Source organism: Musa acuminata, chromosome BXJ2-11, assembly GCF_036884655.1.
Source record: "Musa acuminata AAA Group cultivar baxijiao chromosome BXJ2-11, Cavendish_Baxijiao_AAA, whole genome shotgun sequence".
NCBI lineage: Eukaryota > Viridiplantae > Streptophyta > Magnoliopsida > Zingiberales > Musaceae > Musa > Musa acuminata.
In genome coordinates this window covers 22,514,268-22,538,387 of record NC_088348.1, presented here as the reverse complement: position 1 = coordinate 22,538,387, position 24,120 = coordinate 22,514,268, and the positions used below count along the sequence as shown (strand labels likewise).

The 24,120-nt window shown below is 36.5% G+C and overlaps 1 protein-coding gene and 1 non-coding gene across 5 annotated transcripts in view; one reads left to right on the top strand and one right to left on the bottom strand.

The window, feature by feature from the left end:
• The window catches only part of LOC135627468 (probable peptide/nitrate transporter At3g43790), a 58,254-nt gene extending 35,164 nt beyond the window's left edge, over positions 1–23,090 (bottom strand). The window contains exons 1-17 of one of the 4 annotated variants that reach the window (XM_065133576.1): positions 22,560–23,086; positions 22,000–22,040; positions 21,815–21,875; positions 21,583–21,685; positions 21,342–21,444; positions 21,188–21,241; positions 21,020–21,082; positions 20,251–20,300; positions 20,099–20,174; positions 9,983–10,195; positions 9,581–9,668; positions 8,724–8,809; positions 8,522–8,629; positions 7,905–7,949; positions 7,708–7,796; positions 2,232–2,300; positions 707–750 (exon numbers count right to left, since the gene is read on the bottom strand). In XM_065133576.1, the coding sequence (XP_064989648.1) occupies positions 707–750; positions 2,232–2,300; positions 7,708–7,796; positions 7,905–7,949; positions 8,522–8,629; positions 8,724–8,809; positions 9,581–9,668; positions 9,983–10,195; positions 20,099–20,174; positions 20,251–20,300; positions 21,020–21,082; positions 21,188–21,241; positions 21,342–21,444; positions 21,583–21,685; positions 21,815–21,875; positions 22,000–22,040; positions 22,560–22,713 (1,447 nt within the window). In that variant the 5' untranslated portion in view covers positions 22,714–23,086. Of the gene's footprint in view, positions 1–706; positions 751–2,231; positions 2,301–7,707; positions 7,797–7,904; positions 7,950–8,521; positions 8,630–8,723; positions 8,810–9,580; positions 9,669–9,982; positions 10,196–20,098; positions 20,175–20,250; positions 20,301–21,019; positions 21,083–21,187; positions 21,242–21,341; positions 21,445–21,582; positions 21,686–21,814; positions 21,876–21,999; positions 22,041–22,559 lie in introns of all 4 variants that reach the window. The other 3 variants (XM_065133578.1, XM_065133577.1, XM_065133579.1) reach the window with 3 other exon arrangements.
• Positions 23,091–23,820: 730 nt separating this feature from the next.
• On the top strand, positions 23,821–23,893 carry TRNAA-CGC (transfer RNA alanine (anticodon CGC)). Its single transcript has one exon. It is a non-coding gene; the product is annotated as a tRNA-Ala (tRNA).
• Positions 23,894–24,120: the final 227 nt, after the last annotated feature.

The following is a 24,120-nucleotide window of genomic DNA, read 5'->3' as shown; positions in this document are numbered from 1 at the left end:
CCCAAGTTTAGAATCTGTAAGGGTTCTAACATAGACGCCAGTGACCTCGTCGGAGGAGGAAGCCGAAAGTGGATGTAGGTCACGTTTGACCAAACCACTCTAAAATCTGGTTTGCATTTCCTTCGTGCTATTTATCTTAACTGCAAACTGCCTTCCTTACTTTACTTCAAATACATTTCTGTAAGCTTTCAAAGTTATTATATGCACGAAATGACTTTTATGTCGGAATCGGATTTCAACGTACGAATGAAGTTTTAATCGTCGAAAGTTTTCCGCTGCACTAATTCACCCCCCCCACCCCCTCTTAGTGCTCTTGATCCTAACAAGTATGGTATAGTACCGGTGTACCGAGCGATACACCAGGGCATACCGAGCGGTACATCAAGGTGTAGCACCGCTACAGTGTAATACTATAATACTGTAGCATGTTTCGTCCGGTACCGGACGGTCTGCGTACTGATATGTCATCGGACCGGTACATACCACCCGTATCGGACGATACCATTCCGTATTGCATATCATAATTTAAATAATCTTATAGCTTGCCTACACAAAGGGACTAAAATTTGTATTTAAAGTACACTTGTTTCAATCCACAGACTCGTGGAGCTTTTTTTCTGGTGGCAAATAAAACAGCCTCATCAGAGGTTCGAAGTACCATTTTATTGGAGACATAACACTGTCGCTTACTAGGATTAAGTCATACCTGAGAAAATAGAAACACCTTGATGGTTCTGTGCCCATGAAAATCTGAAATATAACCAACACCAAAAAAGAAAACAGCATAAATATTTGGGTTATTGCAGGAGATGTACCAGTGGTCATGAACATTTAGAAGTAGCAATTTTGTATGATATGCTGGAAAACTAAGCTTGAAGAGCTGTCTGATATGATCTAAGATCTTAATATATGAAATTTCTAGATATTGGGATTAGTTTTTTTATACGTCCAAAACTAAAATAATTATGTTAAGAGCTTTTTAATTTTATCCTCATCTGTTAATTTGAAATGTAGATCATGTTTCATCTCTACTTTTCAAAATTTAATCTTAGACGTCATATCTATCAACACTTTAAGCAAGAGTTCTTCAATCTATGCCTGCTTGGTGCATCTCATGTTTTATCACAACACATGCGGATTTGATGTTCCACGGAATCGGCAAAGCAATATTTGATGTGCTGGCCAATATATGCATCATCATCTATGTGTGCATCATCTGAATGGGCATGCATTTATGGCAGACAGATCAGTGATAAGCATTGTCCATTTACATCTAATATACCAACAGTAATAATTAGTTAATTATATCACCCACCAAAATTTTTGGAATATAATTTCTGGAAAGCACAACGAGGATCACATTCTTAGAATTACTTAATATTCTTGAAGGCAATATAGTAAGAAATCACATCCCAAACAATTTTTATCATCGAATAAGAGAAGTGCAACAAACTATGTATGTCAAGATTGAATCCTATGTAAATCGTATCAACTTCGGGCGACCTTGTTCTTTCTTGTGCTTTCCCAACTAAGAATCCTATGTAAATGGTATCCTTCCTCAACTAGCCAAAATTACTCACCACAGTGGAATTTTAGGTTAGAAATACAAATGTTCATTCAATTACTTGGAATCTGAGATTCTTACTTTTCTTCCAATATCATGAACTCCTAAGATCCAATGTTCTTTTTTGTGCCTTGTCTAGCATTACTTTCGCATTTCCATCACATCTCCTACTTGTATCTTTATGACTCAATTCCCTAGGCTTATTGTTATTTTACTTAAGCTTCTCGATCTCGAAATGTATTGGCACCTATCAAATGCTAATTCTGCTGGTACACTTATCAAATGTTTTAACTAAAATGATTTGTAACCAGCCAATTTGGAAATTATATATCATTAATTGAGTAGCCATTCTGCAGTCCTAAATGACTCGCTTGAATTTGTAACCAGCCTCTTCAGCACACAGGGGAAGAGAGGTTGAAAGGCTACAGTTTCTTGTATAAGCTTAAAAAGAAAAGAGAGATGAATATGTTTAAAGCATAATGAAGCCAAAAAAATGCTAGCATAGTAATCTATTTAATTGTCAGTTTTCTGGCAAGTTCAGAAATAAAATCAATTTGAAAGCATTAATGGATTATAACACTTTTCTAAGTAACTGGATCCATAAAGGATGGGTGTAAATCATTTTATGACAATTGGACCTTGACACTACATTCCATGTGGAACTGACCTCGCTCTTGATGTCCAAAGTCTGCACCACCTTAGGGAATTATGATTGTTATGCAAGAACCAGCTGGGACTAACCAAAAGGACTATTTCAGGCATAAAATCATTCTAGCAAAAACCAAATACATCATTAAGCATTAATCTCATATAAACATATCTCATAGAACTTCTAACTCATTTATATTTGATTTCATGCAACTGTAATTTTTCTTATTTTTATAATTTACTTTTTTTTCTTATGCTTCGACGTACAAAAGAGGCTAGAACACTCTAATGCATTCTGATAAATTAATAAATTGAGTTCTTTCTCTATATTATTTTTTCAATGGAATCTCTACGTGCGAGTAGTATGGAGGTGCGAGACCTTTATCCAACGAGTTTTTTCCTTAAGTCAGAGAGAATCTGATGATTATATATATTTTTTACTATCTTGACATTATTATGAGGGCAGCCTTAGTATAATGGTAAGATTGCACATCTACAACATAGAAAATCAGGATTTGAGTCACATAAATAGTCTCTTTAAATATTAAACGTAAGATAAACCCTACATTGGTGTGAGCCTCATGCACTTGGTAAACCCTTTATCTTATCATTATTATCATTTTTTCCCCTCTTTTCAGTCTTCTAAATCTACTACTCTTACATCAGATTTGGTATTAGAGCTTTTGAGTTAGCCAAGTTATTTAATCATCAAAATCGATTCATACATCAATTATATGAACTCCAGGCGAGTTCCTATGCAACAAAAGTGTATGATACGAAACCAATTCAATATTATCGGTTATTGAATAAATTTAATTAATCTAGAGGTATTTTGCATATGTTATAAGTTGCCACATAATAATATCTAGATAAAAACAAATAAAAAAATTCAAACTTGATTAAAGATTATAATCAAGAATGAAAGTCTATCAATATAGAAGATCTTAAAGATTCATCTAAATGAAGATAAAACATTATCAATCAAAAATATCATAAAAAATGAAAGATTATTCTTCAAATTAGATTAAAAATGTTATCTACTTCAAAGGAAAAGGAGATTATATATTTGACTCATAATTTTATTTATTTCTATATTTTTCTTTTTTTTCTTATACTTCAACACATAAAAAGGGCAAGAACACTATAACATCAGAGGATGAATGAAAATCTTTATGTTCGAGAGGTATGGAGGTCGAGATCTTCATCTTGGGAGTTCACTCTTTGAGCAATAATTATTTTTTTTCTATTATCTTATCATTATTATCATTCTTTTCCTTTTTTTCTCATCCTCAATTATAAAAAAAAAAAAATCTGTTGCTACTTATCTTACATCAAACAGTAACATAATAGGATCTAGTCTACAGAATTGCTGCCCATATTCCATATATTTGACCATTTGAGAAGGATAGAAAGAACATCCTTGGTGTTCTTCTATCCTATTTGGGCTTCTCCTCGCAAGATCCAATATGAATATACTATCATAGTATCATATTAGCCAACAACAATTGTGGATAACTTTTGAAGAAAAAAGCTACAGATAACTTGTTAGATCTAGCCCCACGATATTTACCAAAGGGTAATTTTGACAACACAACAAAGACAATAAAGCGGAAATAATAAAAGCGACAAGAACAAACAAAACTCCAGAACACCAGATATACGTGGTTCGGTCAAATGACTTTGACCTACATCCACGGAAGAAAGAGGAGCAAATTACTATTATAAAAGAGGGACACTTACAAATGCCTTAGGAAATGTTCCTAAGCCATAAAACACCTTCAGCTTCCTAAACAAGAAGACTTCAAACCATAAGCAGGTTTTCTTGTGATGCCTGCTGTACTTCTTGTGGTGTGTCTAACATCAAAGCTCAGGCCCTTATTTATAGTTTCCAGACGAGACGACAAGTCTGATTTTCCCGATGTGGGACTATGGGACTTGCCAAACTAACAAATCTCCACCTTGGCATGTCCCAACAAAACTTGCTCCACCTTCTTCACAAAAGCCCCAACGGGCAATCACCAACAATGAACATCAACCAAGTCCAATCACTGCTTGAACTTATAAACCGGAACATGCTTCGTAAGCATATCAACTGGATTGTCCTTCGTATAAATTTTCTGAACAAGGACCTTTCCCTCAGCAATCAACCACTTAGCGGAATTATCAAAAGAAACTGCATATGAGTAGGAAGTAGGCTCACCAACTTCACTTGTCTCTTTTGCAACAGACAAAGCATATGCAACCAAATTTGCATATCTTTGTGGTGGTCGAATATCTCTCCGTGGTCTATCCTTGGCTATGGAATATTGCTCTTCCTCTGGATCATCTGCATCAGTAGACTCGGGACCACCTACTGGCATTCTTTGAGTAGAAGAGTTCGACTTAGAAGAATCTGAACTACCAATCTCAAGCTCCACCTGCTTCTGCGCACTATCATTTGTACAACTAGTAGATTCCTCTTTAGAAGATAGCATAGATAATTCATCAAAAGTAACATCTCTACTGATTATAAATTTTGGGGATTTGGGATCAGGACACCATAATCTGTATCCTTTCACCCCAGAAGCATACCCAAGGAAAATGCACTTTTTAGCCCGAGGCTCTAATTTTCCTTCATTTACATGCATGTAAGCTGGGCACCCAAAAATTTTAAAATCAGAATAATCAGCAGGAGTACCTGACCAAACTTCCTCTGGAGTTTTAAAGTTAAGTGCTGCAGAAGGAGCACGGTTGACAACGTAACAGGCCATATTAATTTCCTCTGCCCAAAAGTCTTTTGTCAACCCTGCATTTGAGATCATACACCTCGCTCTCTCCAAGAGTGTTCTATTCATACGTTCAGCCACACCATTTTGCTGAGGTGTCATCCTAACAGTGCGATGCCGAACGATTCCTTCATTTTTGCAGAATTCTTCAAAGTCACCTTCACAAAATTCCATGCCATTATCTGTTCGAAGCCGCTTAATCTGTTTACATGTTTGCTTCTCAATCAAAGCCTTCCATTGTTTAAAGGTTAGAAAAACATCATTTTTATGCTTCAGAAAATAAACCCAAACATTCCTGGAATAATCATCAATGAAAGTCAACATATACCTAGCACCACCCTTAGACTGAACTTGAGCTGGACCCCAAAGGTCTGAATGAATATTGTCAAGAGTACCTTTCGTTTTGTGAACTGCCGGAGAATTGAAGCTGACTCTTTTCTGCTTTCCAGAAATGCAGTGTTCACAAAAGTCCAGTGGCCCAGTACTCTGTCCGCAAAGTAGACCTCTTTTGCTCAATATGCTCAAACCTTTTTCGCTCATATGACCCAAACGCATATGCCATAATTTGGTGATGTCAGAATCAGACAATGATGATGACGAAACTGCAACCGAACCTGTGACAGTAGTTCCCTGCAGAATATACAAGCTACCAGACCTACAAGCTTTCATAACAACAAGGGCATTTCTAGAAACTTTCATAACTCCACCTTCAGCTGTGTATTTACACCCAAGGGCCTCTAGGGTGCCTAAAGAGATGAGATTCTTTTTCAAATCAGGAACATGTCTAACATTAGTGAGCGTCCTCACAATACCATCATGCATTTTAATTCGGATTGTTCCTCTACCAACAACATCACATGCGGCATTATTGCCCATCAAAACAATTCCACCATTACAAGATTCATATGTGGAAAACAAATCCCTATTGGGACACATGTGATAAGAACAACCTGAATCTAAAATCCATTCATTTTTAGACTTTGTCCTGTCATCAATAGCAAAGAAAATATTTCCAAAATTCTCATCAGATGCTACACTAGCTTCAGCGGATTCAATAGTTTTCTCAACAAATTTTTTCTTTTGCTTTAATTTATTTTTCAATTTAAAGCAATCAGATTTAATGTGCCCCATTTTATGACAATATCTGCATTCCAAATTTCTATGTCTGGATTTAGATCTAGATTTAGATCTACTACTGTCAAATTCTCTTTTATCCATTCTTCCCCTAACAACCAGACCCTCAGCCTGATTCTCTCTACTTTCCCCAGTGATATTCTTGTCTATCTGCTCCTTAGATTTCAGTGCAGATTTAATTTCTTGATAAGAAACTGTTTCTTTTCCATAAATCAAAGTATCACGGAAATGCTTAAAAGATTGGGGAAGAGAACACAAGAGCAACAAAGCCTTATCCTCATCATCAATTTTTGCATCTATATTCTCCAAATCCATAACCAAAGAATCAAACTTATCAAGATGCGAGAGTATAGATGTACCTTCAGCCATCCGAAGCATATATAGTCTCTGCTTCAAGTAGAGACGATTCTCCACTGTCCTCTTCATGTACAAGGCTTTAAGCTTGTCCCACATGCTCTTAGCCGTAGTATCTGTAGCTACCTCCCGTAAAACCTCGTCAGAGAGATTTAGAATGATGCTGGATCGGGCCTTCTTATCCATACCCGCAAGATCTTCCTTTGACGTACCATCTGGAATGTTCTCAGCACCCTGAAGTGCCAAATCAACTCCGTCTTGAACCAGAATGACCTCCATCTTGAGTTGCCACATGCCGAAGTTGACATTTCTGTCGAATTTCTCGACAACAATCTTTATTATTGTCATCTTTGCCAAAAGATCCCAGAACCAGGCTCTGATACCAGTTTGTTAGAGCTAGCCCCAGGATATTTACCAAAGGGTAATTTTGGCAACACAACAAAGACAATAAAGCGGAAATAATAAAAGCGACAAGAACAAACAAAACTCCAGAACACCAGATATACGTGGTTCGGTCAAATGACTTTGACCTACATCCACGGAAGAAAGAGGAGCAAATTACTATTATAAAAGAGGGACACTTACAAATGCCTTGGGAAATGTTCCTAGGCCATAAAACACCTTCAGCTTCCTAAACAAGAAGACTTTAAACCATAAGTAGGTTTTCTTGTGATGCCTGCTGTACTTCTTGTGGTGTGTCTAACATCAAAGCTCAGGCCCTTATTTATAGTTTCCAGGCGAGACGACAAGTCTGATTTTTCCGATGTGGGACTATGGGACTTGCCAAACTAACATAACTTTCTACGGATGTTCCTCAATCATAACTACCAACAAATTTGACCTTTTCCAAATTCCAAAACACAAGTCAACTATTACACTTCCAGATGTTTTTATGAAAATTGTTTAGGTTTACTAATAAATAAATATAGATCGAATTACTTTTATTCGTCCCCAAGAGCCACGTCAATGTGCATCCAGAAAGGCCATTAACAAACATTTTTGTGAGAACTTCTATGTTTAAGACATTACAAGGGCTAACATAAATTGGTTTAGCAGTAACTCAAAATCAATGAATACATGGAACCATGAGGCAATACCAGATTTTTTCTAGGACTGGCTTTAACTGTTTAAAAGGCATAAAAACAAAGAGACTCAATTGCGTAAGCATTCCTTATCTACACCAAGGGAAGCAAGCATTCCTTATTTTAGGACTCCGAACTACAAAAAACATAGGATACTTACAAAGTTCCTGCACCTGCTGGAGCAACAGCTTTAAACAGGGATAGAGCAGTCACAGCCATCCCATTTGCAGCACCTCTTTTATGTTGAGACTGCCAATAAGGTTTTTTTGGTCAATATAATTATGTTCTCCACAGTTCATTTTGTCTAAATTAACACAAAATAATACATATCAATCAAGTAGAGATATTAGAAATTACCACAGCGTTGTTCATAAGAATATTCAATCCAATGGTGATGGTTGACTGAGTACATCAAACAGATGCAAATTAGAACATTTCTTAATAAGTAGCAGGCAGGACCAATGTACCTTTCTAATAAAAACAGTTTCAACTTTCAACCATTGTTCTGAATCAACACCAAGAAGTTACACACACATTCAATGTTGCACGACAGAAGGGAATGCAAACGGCACTGTATATCCAGATGCAATTGAGGATATTGATGCTTATTATGGAGATAAATTGTGCAGCAATGGAGGTTGATAACTTAATTTTTTTCACAAATTTAATCTGGAAATGAAAGATAACCACTTTGGTCCAAGGTTGTTTATCTTTAATAAAGCTGCAGAATACAGTGTGTTCTTAATTTTGACAGATATATTGAAGGTCAAAGGTAGATCCTATGTGAGAGAAATAAGATCAATTAAGAAGATGGGTCAAATTGATATACAGCTGCAACCAACATACAGTCAGTTAGAAATGTGCCAGTGCAAAGTCTGATAAGCTTTTTGATGCTTTGGCCACAAGTAACACAATAAAAAACACTCACCCACTTTACAAGCAATAAAAATGGTTGAGTTAAGACTGGTACTCACAGAGAAAATACTCCTCAATAAAGATGCACAATTTACTGTCAATTTCAAGTCAAGTCCAGATAGCTTTGCCATATATGGGTAACTTGCAAGCAATGGCATCAATAGCACCTACAAACAAGTGCATAGAATCCACATAAGAAAAGGCAAATTGATCATAATATCAAAGGAATAGAAAACGGGGAAAAAGAAGTCCGTAGCATACCGCTACCACACGGGTGAAATTAATTGGTCCCAGATGTTTCGCAATACATGGGAAAAAAACTAATTGATAAACCAGAAGGCTGATACCTAATACCAAATGTTAAGCAGCATCAGATTCTGTAATGATAACTTTCAAAATGGATAGAAAAGATGCTTAAAGAATAGTACTAACAGTCATGCATGTATCCAAGTCCATGGCATGCCTACTAAATTCATTTATCATAAAAAAAGTCAGTCAACTTCATTGAGATCATCTTCATGTCACAGCTTAACTGATAGACTATATTTGATAGGCAAAGAAGCCAAGACATGCAATCAGTACAATCTCAAGAGGCTCTAGTCAAAATCAAGTGCATATGGGAATGCAATGATCAGGCTTTGGTCAACATAATTCAAGTTTTATCTCATATCTGGCTAGCACCGTAATCAGCTTTTTATTATTTGACTGATTAAGCAGCCTACTAGATCTGAAAAGAAAGTATTCATGGTCCAGTAATCTTGTTTAACCAGTGGAATATAAATTTACATTAATTATCCAGTTAACAATATGCAGCTTTATAGTTGATAAAATAATACATATATCTTCCTTTTGCAAATTTCATCTGAGTCTTCGCAAACAGAAGGCAATTATCCAAGTTGACAACATCAGATAGATACCGAGGGGAACTTCAATAAGACAAAGAAGTACTAATCAATGGTATATGTAAATAAGAAGAGGCAATCAAAATTTAAGTAAAATCTGTACAGCCTTCACTGCAAAAGTCCTTTTCTCTCTGACCAAGAGGCTGCAGAGCAGTTAATATTTAATTATTTAACCTCATATATCAGTCATCTAAAAAATTTTAAGAATTGAGGTACCCGAGATTGCGAGCACCGATCCAACTTCCTGAGATGAAAAGCCAAGTCCTCCATAACTTTTATTGCTCACAGCCCATAGAGAGAATATCTGTAAACGGATGATGACAACCAAAGAAAAGTGAAGCAGGGAGGGAAAAAATTATATTTCAATGGAAGCACCAGCACTTTCTTTAAAAGAACACAAAATCACCAAATATTAGCAAAAAAAATTTCCATAAATACAACTACTAGTGAAAGAACATCCTAGTCAAAGGTCATATGAACTCCATACTAATGGTAGGACATTATTCACATAAGCATGACAGTTGAACTTTTAGACAGAATAATGCAACTCTATGAGATGCTGAAAATGTGACATCAATTAAAAGTACTACAATTGTGTGATCAAATATACAGTATTACCTCAGTATAAGCTGTACTTTGAAGTCCAAAAATACAATACAGAACAATTGATGACATCAACAGCCTATTCCTCAATATACTTTGTTCAGAGAACCATCTTCTTTGTTTAGTTTCTCTACCATATCCTTTCAAGTTAGGACAATGTGGTGGTGCCTCCGTGACTTCAATAGGTTCATACTCCAGGCTACATTCACTGTGCATGTGCATAGTTTCCTAGAAAACAAAAAGATTTTAGAAAAAATAGATTTAATGCAGTAGGTTCTCTGGTTTAATTAATTGAAACAAAAGAAATTAAATCTTCTTATGCAATTTACTGATTCAGTTATTGTCATGCCTATGTAGGATTTGTTGGGACCTGAATGAGATTTGTCAACATGAGGTATCCATACTGTTTATGACTTGTTTCTATAAAAAGAATGAACTTGAATGGAAATATTTTTTGCTTAAATAGAGAAAACAAATGTTGTTTTGTGGCACAGAACATGTACCAATAGCTTGTTGACGCAGCACAATTTTGTATTGTGCCTATTAATATGATTTTGTACCATACTCATAAGTGTACATAAAAAACTGGCACACCAATTATAACCCACGACACCCCTAGCTCAAGTCGGCATTGTACATGCTGATACTATTAGGATCTTAATGGTACGAACGGGGATGAATTAGTATTTTGGTAAATTTAAACTAACATTAAAATTTGATAGAGAAAAACCAATTATAGAGTGAGTAAGAATAGCATGTAAAGTGAATGATCATAAGCAAAAGTCACAGGCAAGAGAAAGGATGCAAATCAATTTATAATAGTTTGGTCTTATTGACCTATGTCTACTCCTAATTTCCCTTCCCTTGATGTCATCAACTTTTATTACTGATCTTTTTTCTAATAGATGAAGATCAACTATCCTTATTATAACTTTCTCCTTTTTCAAGTTTTTTAAAGAACCTTCACATTTACTCTTTTACGAGAAACCTCACTCGTAACACTTAATATCACAATGATATTTAAGAGAAAGGAGACTCAAATAATCCTCAAAGAGAGAGATACAATAATTCACAATCTCAGGAATTGATGCTCCATCAACCAAGCTCAAGTAGGGTATTTATAGCTCTCCTAAAATGCTTCTAAAATAAAGTCAAAACTCAAATTCCTAATATTTAGATAGAACATTATTCCTGACATTCAAATTCCTCAAGAATTCCTAAACGATAAAACGTTATTCACCTCTTTTGTATTATTTTTTGCTGACTAATAATGGTGAACTAGAATGTTATAACGAAGCAATTCACATTGAAGATTCAATCAATTGGAGTCTACGATGAAAGACAAGATGGACTCACTCATGTCAAATCAGACATGGGAGTTGACTGAAGTCACCGAACTACCTAAAAGAAAAAAATCTTTACCTAACAAGTGAGGTTATACGATCAAAGAAAAACTTGATGGAAGTAAATGTTACAAAGCAAGATCGGTGGTTAAAGGATTTCAGCAAAGAATGCATAGACTACATTGAGATTTTCTTTCCAGTAATGAAGTTAACAACTATTTAATTAATATTGAAAATTATAGTCGTAGAGAATTTACATGTTGAATAGTTAGATGTAAAGACAAGTTTTCATTATGGTGATTTGGAGGAAAAAATTTATATGAGACAATCGTAGGGCTTCATGATAGTAGACAAAGAAAGCATGGCGTGTAAGCTAAGGAAGAGTTTGTACGAGCTGAAATGGACTCCAACGTAGTGATACAAGAAGTTGGATGATTACACGCAACGTTCGCTATACTGTATCATACCGGCATTTCGACTCGGGCTCGGTACGGTATGGTACCGGTGTACCGGGCGATACATCAGGGCATTCCGAGCGGTACACCCTGGTGTACCGAACAATTTTTTATTTTTTTTTCATACTGTAGCAGTGCTACAGTATAGTAATGTAGCACTGTAACAGTACCGGGTGGTTCGCGTACCGGTAACCTGTTGGACCGGTACGTACCGCTCGATACGGGCGGTACGCTTCGGTATGACGGACCTTGATTACACGAGTAGCAATGGTTTTACAAAATGTAAAGTGAGAACCGTCAAAAAAAAGTTTGCAAGTTCAAACATGCAAGAGATAAAAAATTTAAAGTGAGAATTGTCAAAAAAAAAAATTGCAATGAAAGATTTGAGTGCTACGACATAGACTATCATAAGCATACTAGATTAATAAAGTATTATCTTGATTCAACATGAAAAATGCCAATGAGCAGCCCTTTAGTTGACCATTTCAAACTTTCAAAAGAACAGTCACTGAAGACTGAGGAAGAACATGGACATATGCAGAAAGTTCCTTATGCCTCGACTATTGGAAGTTTGATATTTACTATGGTTTGTACTAGGTTAGACATCGCATAACTAGTGGGAGTGGTGAGTAGATACATGAATAACCTTGACAAGATGCATTAGGAAAGCAATTAAATGGATCCTTAAATATCTACAAGGTACCACACAGATGATACTCTATTTTAAAGGTGAACTGACATTAGAAGGTTATATTTGTTGAATCTCGGATTTTGATGATGAAACCAATTGATAGTGTTTATCTGATCTGTGTTATAAGTGACACAGGAAGCTTCGATCAGGGAGAGACAATTAAAGCAAGGAAGAATCATGTTAGGCCGGAGTGGAACATGTCAGAAGATTGGAAGTCGAGCCGGAGGATCGGTCGACGTATCGACAGAAGGCCTCGGGCCATGGGATCGAGCATCGAGCCAAGAAGAGCGAAATTTATGCCAAGAAATTGCGGAGGTCAACTGGCCGATTGGGCAATAGGCTACAAGAGAGGACGATGCACCGAAGAATCGAACGAGGCGTCGATGAACCAATGATATGCCGGACAACATTTGATTAGCTTATTAATAATTTTCTAGATCGAAGTAGGTTTTAAGTGTGTAGGATTAACTACGATAGCGATCAAGGCATAAAGCAAAATGAAGTCCCGGAGTCAAGAACGAGATTTCTTTGGGAGTTCGAGAGTTCGTCGGAAGTTCTACCGGAATTGACCGAGAAGTCTATGAGCTTGCCAAAGAAGCTCGTCGAAACTCGCCAAGAAGATCGTCGTGAAGTCTAGGAGCTTGCTGAGAGTCCATTGGAACATTGTCAAGAGATCGTCGGAAGATCGCCAGAAGAAACCTAGACTTACCAGACTTACTTAGCTTAGTGTATGCCTTATAATTCGTAGTTAGCACATAATTGGGTTGAAATTAGGCTAACTCAATTAGGGGCCAATTGGGCCCAAGTTTGGGCTGTGTTGGTCCAAGTGAAAGGCCCAAACAGTGACCCAACAAGTGGTACCGTCAGTGGCTTAGTCTACGAGACATAGTCTCCGAGACTATGTTAGGTTATAGTATCGCTAGATTGGGCGGTGATACCGCCCAGTGTTGGTGCTGCAAGTGGTGGTACCGCCCAGCACAGGCAGTGGCATCGCCAGTACCCTGAAAACCGGGGATGAGACATTTTTAGGCTCCAAGTTTGAATCCACTTGAGGCCTATAATTACCCCTCTCATCCTTGGTTAACACACACAATAATTAAGAGTAAAAAAGAAGAAAAACTCTGCTGTACTCTTGTGAGAACTCTTCTAAAAGCTCTAAGTGTTAGTGTAGTTTAAGAGAGTAGTAAGTTGGGGTGTAAAGGTTCTCTCCCAAGCCTACAAAAGGATAATAGAGTTGTAAGGAGGTTGATCTTCGCCTGTTGAAGAAAATCGTTGGTGGATGCTGGTGGCCTCGATGGAAGAGGAATCGATGGAGTGGATGTAGGTCACGATGACCGAACCACTATAAATCGATTTGCATTTCTGTTTTGTTATTTATCTTTATTGCAATCTATTTTACATTGCAAACTGATTTCTTACTCTCACTACGCTCTCATACGCTTTCAAGTTAACATCTTTCGAGATCGATTTTAATCGTATAAAAAGATTTTTTAAACCGACGTAATTTTTCCGCAGCACTAATTCACTCCCCCTTCTTAGTGCCAACTCAATCCTAATAGTTGGTATCAGAGCCATGTTATTTTATATTTGGTTTAACACCAAAGAGAAATGACTATTTTCGACTTTCAAGAGGGCTTTTCTATCATTTGTCCTCCCATGTTCAATGGGATGAACTACACATATTGGAAAACTCGAATGAGAATTTTCTTGTTTTTGTTGAATCTCGATTTATGAAATATAGTTGAATTTGATTTTGAGAAGTCTTCCAAACCAATAAACGAATGGAATAATTTGGAAAAGAAGACTTTCTCTTTAAATGCTAAGGCTATGAATGTCTTATTTTGTGCCTTAGATAAAAATGAATTTAATCGTGTTTCTATTTATGAAACGACTTTTGATATTTGACACATACTCGAAATCACTCATGAAGGCACAAAAAGAGTTAAAGAGTCTAAAGTCAATCTTTTAATGCATGATTTTGAACTATTTCGAATGAAGCCAAGTGAAACCATTGTTGACATGTACACTCATTTTACGGATGTCGTCAATGACTTAAAAGCTCTTGGCAAATGTTTTTCGAATCTTGAACTTGTTAATAAAGTTTTACGATCATTTTCTAAAAATTGGGATCCTAAAGTAACGGCTATTCAAGAGACCAAGGATTTGAATAATTTTCCTCTCAAAGAACTTATTAGGTCTTTGATGACCTACGAAATGACTTATATGGCACATGACGAACTTGAGAACAACCTTCCAAAGAATATGAAGGATTTTGCACTTAGAATAAAAGAAGATCACTCGAGCGAAAGTTCAAGTGATGATGAACTTGAACATCTCATAACAAAGCTTAAAAAGTTCATGAATCAAGAATCAAAGAATAAAAACAAACTTAAAAGGAACACATCTACTTACTATGAATGCAAAAAACCGAGTCACTCCAAAGATGAGTATATTAAACTGAATAAGAAGTTGCCAAAGAAAAAATCGAGCACATCCGAAGACGAGGAGCATACCAACAAGGGCAATGTGGCGAACTGCGCTTTGACAGCTTTCGTCAACGAGGTAAACAACTCAAACGAAACCCCTTTACTTTATTTCAAAAATACATAATGCTTTTTATGAGTTATTTTTAAATTTAAAAATAAATAAAAAAAAAATTATTGGGATCATGCTAGTTATTTTCAAAATGATAATGACAATTGTATGTTTTATGAAAATATAATAAAATATTAGATATAAATATAATGCTTGTATACCAAATAAGATTAATCTTATGTATGTTCTTAAGAAGCAATAATGTGTATTTTGATGATTTTCATATAGCTTTTTTATTTTGATTAAAGATGCCTTATATTCAATAAAACCATGCTTGATGATCTAATAATGCATAATGAACATGCTTAATGAATTTATATTTTAAAATTATACATAATGATTCTTGTGATTTATGGATTACTGATCTTTGTCGTAATGAAAGTTGCTTTTTCAGTTTTAAATAAGATAGATGGTTTTCATATGAAAAACTTGAGCATACTTATATGAAATCAAGTACATAAAATGAAACATATAAAAAGAAAAATGTATTATCGTTGAAATTAAAATGATAAATCAAATCTCTTATTTAAAGAAGCCCAATGTTTAATGAGTTATATTTTTTGTTATGATGATTTTGATGATGAAATTTATTTTTCTGGTTTAAACGATGATATTCCTTTATATTCATGAAGTATATCTCATCACCAAATTTTTCTTGTTATCCTTCATATGATGATATGAAATTATGCAATACTCATGATATTATGTTGATACATACAAATGAGAAGTTACGATCATGCATGGTAGGATGTAATATAATTTGATAAATTGATATCATCATGATGTGAAATATCTATGATTTGGAATGATGCATGCAATACTTATGACTTTATTATCATGATGTATTGCATATGATGTGAATCATGATTAAGATTGCTTTGACTTGAATTCAATTTAAATTCAAGGTTTATCTCAATTATAGCATATTGCAATAAGAATAACACTTTAACTTTGTCATAATTTGAAAATTGATATAAAGGAAAATAAATTACACCATTGTTTTATTATTCCCCTCATTTTGCCAATGACAAAGGAGGAGAAAGAATTACTAGTGTGCATATCTCAAAAGAGAAAGATTTGCTAGCTTGTACAATTGAAGAAGATGTAAAAACATGCTAGGTTGCTCATCTCAAAAGAGACACAAATATTGCTAACTTGCATATTTCAAGAAAGAAAAGTTGCTTTCTTAGACATCTCAAATATTACTAGCTTATATTTTCTAAAATTATGTAAAAATTTGCTAGCTTGCATAATGTAAAACTTGCTAGAATTGCTAACTTGAACATTGCAAAGGAAGTAAAAATTGCACTTCTCAAAAGAGTAGAAAGAACTCACTAGCTTGCATATTCTAAAGTGATAGGAAATTTGCTAAATTCCAAGCTTATATCTCTAAATCTTGAAAGTTGCATTTCTCCTTTTTGTTGATAACGAAAGGGGAGAAGGTATAATGATAATCATGTACTTGAATATTTTAATTATGTATAATTTTATGATGATATGTTGCTTGGATTTTTGAATTCAAGAGTTCCATTAATATGACATATTGATATATGGAGTTAAGGTTAACTCCATCATCAATCGGTTGTCATCATCAAAAAATGGGAGATTGGTGAATCTCGGATTTTGATAATAAAACCAATTGATAGTGTTTATCTAATCTGCATTTTGAGTGGCACAAGAAACTTCGATCAGGGAGAGACAATTAAAGCAGAAAGAGATAATTAAAGCAGGAAGAATCATGTTGGGCCGGAGTAAAACATGTCAAAAGATTGGACGTTGAGCCAGAGGATTGGTCGACGTATCGACAGAAGGCCTCGGGCCATGGGATAAAGTATCGGGCCAAGAAGAGCAAAAATTACGCTAAGGAAATCGGATTTGGGGAGGTTAACTGACCGATTGGGCAATAGGCCACAAGAGAGGACGATGCATCGAAGAATCGAATGAGGCGTCGATGAACCAATGACATGCCGAACAACATTTGATTAGCTTAGTAATAATTATCTAGATCAAAGAAGGTTTTAAGTGTGTAGAATTAACTACGATAGCGATCAAAGCATAAAGCAAAATGAAGTCTTGGAGTCAAGAACGAGATTTCGTTGGGAGTTCGAGAGTTCATCAGAAGTTCTACCGGAATTGACCAAGAAGTCTAGGAGTTTGCCAAAGAAGCTTGTCGGAACTCGCCAAGAAGATCGTCGTAAAGTCCAGGAGCTTGTCGGGAGTCCATTGGAACATTATCGAGAGATCGTTGGAAGTTCGCCGGAAGATCGCCGGAAGAAACCTAGATGTACCGGACTTATTTAGCTTAGTGTATGCCTTAAAATTCATAGTTAGCACATAATTGGGTTAGAATTGGGCCAACTCAATTAGGGGCCAATTAGGCCCAATTTTGGGCTATGTTGGGTCAAGTGAAAGGCCCAAACAGTGACCCAACATGTGGTACCATCGGTAGCTCAGTCTATGAGGTACAGTATCCGAGACTGTATCAGGCGATGGTACCGCCAGACGGGGCGGTGGTATCACCCACTGTCAGGCGGTGGTACTACCAGTCTGGGCGGTGGTACCGCCCAGACACAATCTTCTAGGTTGTGGCACTGCCAGACTGGGCAGTGGTACTGCCTAGTGTTAGTGCTACAGGCGGTGGTACCGTCAGTACCCAAAAACCGGGGATGAGACATTTTTAGGCTCCAAGTTTGAATCCACTTGAGGCCTATAAATACCCCTCTCATCCCTGATTAAGACACACAAGAATTAAGAGCAAAAAAGAAGAAAAACTCTATTGTAATCTTATAAGAACTCTTCTAAAAGCTCTTAGTGTATTGTAGTTTAAGAGAGGAATAAGTGGGGGTGTAAAGGTTCCCTCCTGAGTAAGGATAATAGAGTTGTAAGAAAGAGGTTGATCTTCACATATTGAAGAAAGATCGTTAGTGGATGCCGATGGCCTCAACGGAATAGGAATCGATAGAGTAGATATAGGTCATGATGACCGAACCACTATAAATCGGTTTGTATTTCTGTTTTATTATTTACCTTTATTGCAATCTACTTTACATTACAAACTGATTTCTTACTCTCACTACGCTCTCATACGCTTTTAAGTTAACATTTTCCAAGATCGGTTTTAATCGTATGAAAAGATTTTTTGAACCGACGTAATTTTTTTGCTGCACTAATTCACTCCCTCTTAGTGCCGACTCAATCCTAACAATATTGATATAGACTTAATTGGAAACAATGACAACCGAAAGAGCATTACATATACTCTTGGAGGTACAAGCGAGATGTCATGGACAAACTTCTAAACATTATGTTTAATCTTATATATGTCAGTGTCTTTTGGTATGTTCATGCTTTGCACAGCATATAAAGGAATAGTCGAATGCTTAATAATCCTATTTTAGTTGGGTTTGGTGGCCGCTTTAGGCTTGTAAATAAAGGTTGTGTCATGTGGACACTTGTGAGAGATATTTGGTCTGTAGTGGACCATTTTGACCCTTTGTTGTGCAACTGTTCAGAGCTTGTAAAGTCTGTTTGTAATTTGCATTGTCTATGAAGTGTTTCCTGGAATATTTGCTTGTGAATCCCGAGTGAGGTGCTTTCTCTAACCCGTTTTCTCTTGTGTAGGTCCTAAGGGACCATGGGAAGTTTTGGGGAGGCTGTCCTTTACGGACAGACACGCAAGGGTGCCGCACGACTTAGGTAAAACCAGCTAAGTCCGTGACAATGAGATAAGTTTCTCAACCATAAAAAATTGTTGCTTTCTCCACTAAATATGTCGTGATATCTGAAACCCATGAAGGAGATGATTTGGCTTCAATAATTATTGGAAGAACTTGATAAGAAATAGAAGGAAATTATCCTGTATTCAGACAGTTGGAGTGTCATTCAATTAGCAAAAAAAATTATCTTTTCAAACTAGAACATAGCATATCTCAATGAAGCATCGCTTCACTCGGTCACTCCTAGAAGACAAAGCTCTTAAGCTTGAGAAGATTCAAGGAAATCAGAACCCTACTGATATGCTGACCAAGACAATGACCATTGATAAACTAAAGTTGTATTCAGCTTCGGTTGGCCTGCACGTGTAAGGGGCATGCTGAGCTACTGCATTAATCAAGTATAAAGACATGATTGAAATTAGTCTTCAAGTGGGAGATTATTAGAAGTCATCTTTGACTTGGCAAAAGTATTGTTAAAAGTCCTCGCTTGACTTGGTAAAAACGATTGTAATCACTTCTCTGATTTGTGGCTATAAATTAGGGGCTATTTAGATTAGTTGGTTACATTTGATATCTCTCCTTGGTGTGCACACTATAAATAGAGAGGAGCTCTCTTGAGAAGGATGTGTGTGTGATGGGAGTAGCGGTAGAAGTTGCTGAGACTCTAAAATAATAGTGGCTAGAGTTTGTGAAGCTGGTGAGGACTAATTGTAAGCACTTATAATTCTTTTCCTACGGTGAATATCTATAGTGGCTCCATGGACATAGCCTAGATTGGGTAAACCACGCAATCTCTGTCTTCGTTTGAGTGTTATTTCTTTTGCTTCCTTGAATATGATATCAGGAGATTTGTTTCTCCTAACCGTTGCGACAAGGTTTAGCTAAAATTTTTGAAGTCCTAAGATATATACTGTTCATATTTAAAATAAAAGATGGAAGATAAAGATTAACTACTATTGTACTTCCTAATACAAGTGATTCTAAACCATCATAGAGTAAGTTTAGGAACCAACCAAAAAGTTTCATATCAATTTTCATCTAATGTAGCCTACTAGTCAAATCAAGGCAAATAAAATTGCTATCTTTTTGCTGATCATAGCTGAAAGAATGACACTCTGAAGTAGAATTCTCCTTTGCCATTGGTCCTGCACATTACCTGGAAGCACTTGGAAAGGGCATGATTTGGCAAGGAGTAGCTAGTGGCAACATACTTTTCAAGTTGAATGATAAAGAAGAAGCAAAAAGAAGAATGATACAACAATAAGACTGTTCATGACGAAAAATGCAAATCAAAAACCTCTTTTGATTACTGCTGGAATAAAAGCACGTACCGGAAGCCATAAGCAGACTATAAATGCAGCAACTGAAAACAGTGATATGCAGAGGCAGGGTAAGAAGTAAGGAAACCTACAGTTGTGAATAGAAATGTATCTTAGCACAAGTTATAGTATGTGAACCAAGATACATATACTCACGAGTTTACCTCCCAAATAACCACTCCCTAGCAAATATGCTTGGATATTTCTCTGCAGGCTGATAACAGAAGCATCAATTTTCAATATAATAGGATGTTAACATCATGCAGTAGGTGACTATTAGACGCATGGTATGCAGTACCGAATGGTACCGTCCGGTACGGGCGGTACGTACCGATCCGACGATATACCGGTATGCGGACCGCCCGGTACCGTTACAATTCTATAGTATTACACTGTAGCAGTGTTACAGTGCTACAGTACTATGTTGTAGCAGTGTTATAGTATTACAGTAATAAAGAAAATATATAAAATTATTCGGTACGCCCTGGTGTACCGTTCGATACGCCCTGGTATATCTCTCGGTACATCAGTACCATACCGTATCGTACCAAGTCAACCTCAAAACACCAGTATGGTACGATATTGCATACCTTGATTAGATATATATATAAATTTTAGATTTTTTTTAAAAAAAATTGCTATTGATCTCTAGTGGAGTCGATAGATCCTGTAGGTCTCTCTTATATGCTTATCAACTTAAAGGACACAGATCTAGTCCTCGCATGGTATGTGCAATGTCATGTGCTAATCTTCTCAATCAGTGCAAGTGATGTGCATGAACATGCACCCAATTACTGTATACGGACAAGGTACCTAGACAGGTGCATGCTCAATGTGATACCTGGCCTGGATGGTTTGTGCCTATAACAGAGGGCAATATGGCCATCTTGGACAATTCTTATTTATATTCAGTATTTCATAGAAGAAGATTACCTGTGCAAGAAAACCACCAATAGCTGGACCAAAGATCAAACCCATGGCCCATGATGTATCAACCTAGAATGCATTTGAAATTAAAATTGCTGTTACAAATTCGAGAAAGCAAGCCTGGTCAACAGAAAAGAAGGGAACGAGGGAACAGACATATATGGAGCATCTTACAATTGATAATCCTAGAGTTTGATACTCTTTTCGGCAGACTTCCGAAGCATAAGCCTAGATTTCATTCAAAGCACAAGCTCGTAATGAAGCCAGAACAAATATCAGGACAAAACTTGAAGATTTACTTGACTATCGATATTAGAAAATTAATTACCTGTATTGGACCAAGTAATCCACTTAAGAGTCCAAGAAGTAATCTCGTCGTGATTGCCATCCAGTAACTTTTGCTGAGCCCAAATAACGTGTTAAATACAATTCTGCAATAGATCAGGAGACAAGACCAGATCAGGACACCAAAAAAGCAACACCGAGCAAAGATCGAGGGTGATCTCATTCCATGTGGATTTTGTTCTGACAATAAATGGTAAACATACTATCAAAAAATCATATATTACATTGCAAACAGACTGATCATTATAACTGGTTTCCTTCCATAACGATCAGCCACCATTCCCCAGAATATTGAAGTCAAAGATCTTCCCAACATAAATGCCGATCCTTCAAAGAAATATATAATAAAACAAGTTATCAGTGCGCAGTCCCAGTGACAGTTGTGCTGATTTTTTTCATCATCATGTAGTGCTATCATGTCAATTTTAGTCAAATAATGTGGCAAAAGGTACTCACCAACGAAACCTGCAAAAAAACCAATATCTTGTGCTCGTTTGGCTATATTCAAGTCACGTATCTGCAAGAATCACAGTAAACGGCCAACAGCAGAAAGCCATTGGGATTGCAGAAAGTAATCTAAGACAGCTGAGAGATGCATTAAGATCCACAAACTTAAGATTCCAGATCACGCTGAATGGTACCATGAAGTACAAGAACGGATACAATGACGATATCGGTAATGCTGAAAGTTCAACAAAGACAAAAAAAGAAAAAATTAGAGAACATGCAGAAGATAAGGCAATGAACTATTAGCAACAAAGAATTTCCACAGGATATTACTGTTTTAAACTTATTCATCATTGTAGGATAAAAGTGGATGAGAGAAAAAAAAATAATCAGAAGATATTGCAAAAGTCGAATCATTCTTGAGTGATGCTTTCTATAGCAGGGACCGTCAGAAGTTCATGTCCATCAAACATTTGTTTCGGAATGCAACTAACACAACGAAATGCAAATACTAGTAGTTGTTGTCTCTCAGAAGTACTCGACTAATCTAGTGCGATTTCACGTTCCACTTCTGAAATTGTTATAAAATGATTGCATCTAATGCCGTCGACAAACATGCCTAATGAGTCAATCGAGAGAATGTATGCCCTACCATTTAGAAATAACTATTAAGCGACAATCGCTACATGAATTTTCTAAATTCAAAAACAGAAAAATGAAAGGAAGTGGGTTCCGAGGTGCGGTTGAGTCGTACCGGAGCAGAGGGCGACGATCCATATGAAGAAGAACTCACGGAAGGGAATCCCGAGATGGAGTTGGTTCCGCCGGTCCTGCTTGCATCCGGGGCAGTTCTCGTGGAAGAACGCCTCCTTGCTCGGTTCCAACAACGGCGTGGTCGGGTCCGCCATTGAGGATGCGACACGACTCAGCCCGATAAGAGGAGAGAGAGGAATGGCTCCCGGAATACTTTTACCCAACTCCAAACAGAAGAAAGTATCGATCGACCGAGGAGAACTATTGATTCGAACGTCGGCTCGAGCGGATGCCGATGGCGGAGAAGTATTGATGGAGTGAGATCGAAGAGGACTGATGCGGTGCCAAACACGAAAATACAAAAGAAGGGAAGAAGGACCCTAAACGTGTTTGAACGCTCCTTTCCACGTTGCCGGTCGGCGGAATAGTCTGAAACGGGGGGGGAGACGGGTTCGCGCTGTTAGCGTCCTTATCAAGGTCGCCGCGCGTGAATCAACAAACCTTCTAGTTACGGGGCCCTTTTTACCTTCGACGATGAACAGGGAAGAAGAAAGCCATCCCGGTGACAGTGGAAGAAGGCTTCTCTCCTCGTCTTTCGTCGTACCAATAAACGGCCACGAAAAGTTAGTTAGGAAATTTACTTCACGTTCATGTTTCAACACTCTAAAATATATCCGTTTTCATATTTTCAGCAAAGCTGCTCTAATTTCACAAGAAAATCAAAAATACTTGTAAAAACTAGCTGGATTGGTATATATATATATATATATATATATAATGTCATTTTTAGTTATTTTATAGGTAGCGTAAGTGATTTAATTTGATATTTTTATGTTATTTTAGCTATTTTTGATGGAATATTTCAGCTAAAAATTAACCAAAAAGCTGGACTTTTTTGTTTATGATTTATTGTTTACTTATTATTAGCATCTTGTACTTGATATGAAATTTTAGACTCATACCAGGTCAACATTATTTTTCGATGAGATTATATTATTTTAATTAATAAAATAAAAATAATATAATATCGTCCAAAAATGATATCAGTGCGGTTCCTCATGAATCAATGTGGTTCGATTTCAATCCATTATAAATCGACAAGCACTCATACCATATTTGATTTTAAACTCAAAATTAAAAAAAAAAAGAAAAAAGATAGAGAAAAACAATATTGACAAAGTTGTTGCAGTTTCACGCTAATTTGTAAGGACTATATGTTCTTTATGCATATAATGATGACAGTGTAATTTATTTATAAAATTGGGGGTGTAGCTCATATGGTAGAGCGCTCGCTTCGCATGCGAGAGGCACGGGGTTCGATTCCCTGCACCTCCATAAAGGTTTTTTATTTTTTATTTTTTATTTTTTGAAAAATAACGAAAAATGAGATTATTTGCGCTGACTTGTGAGTGAGGGATCTTCTTCCTCTTCTTCCCTATCTACCTACGACATACCTACCATTCATAAAAACTGTTAGATCGTGCGGAAGGAGAATGGTGGCTGGGTTTATTTGCACTGCTGACCTGTGATTGGTAGATATTTTTTGCATTGCGGAAGGAGAA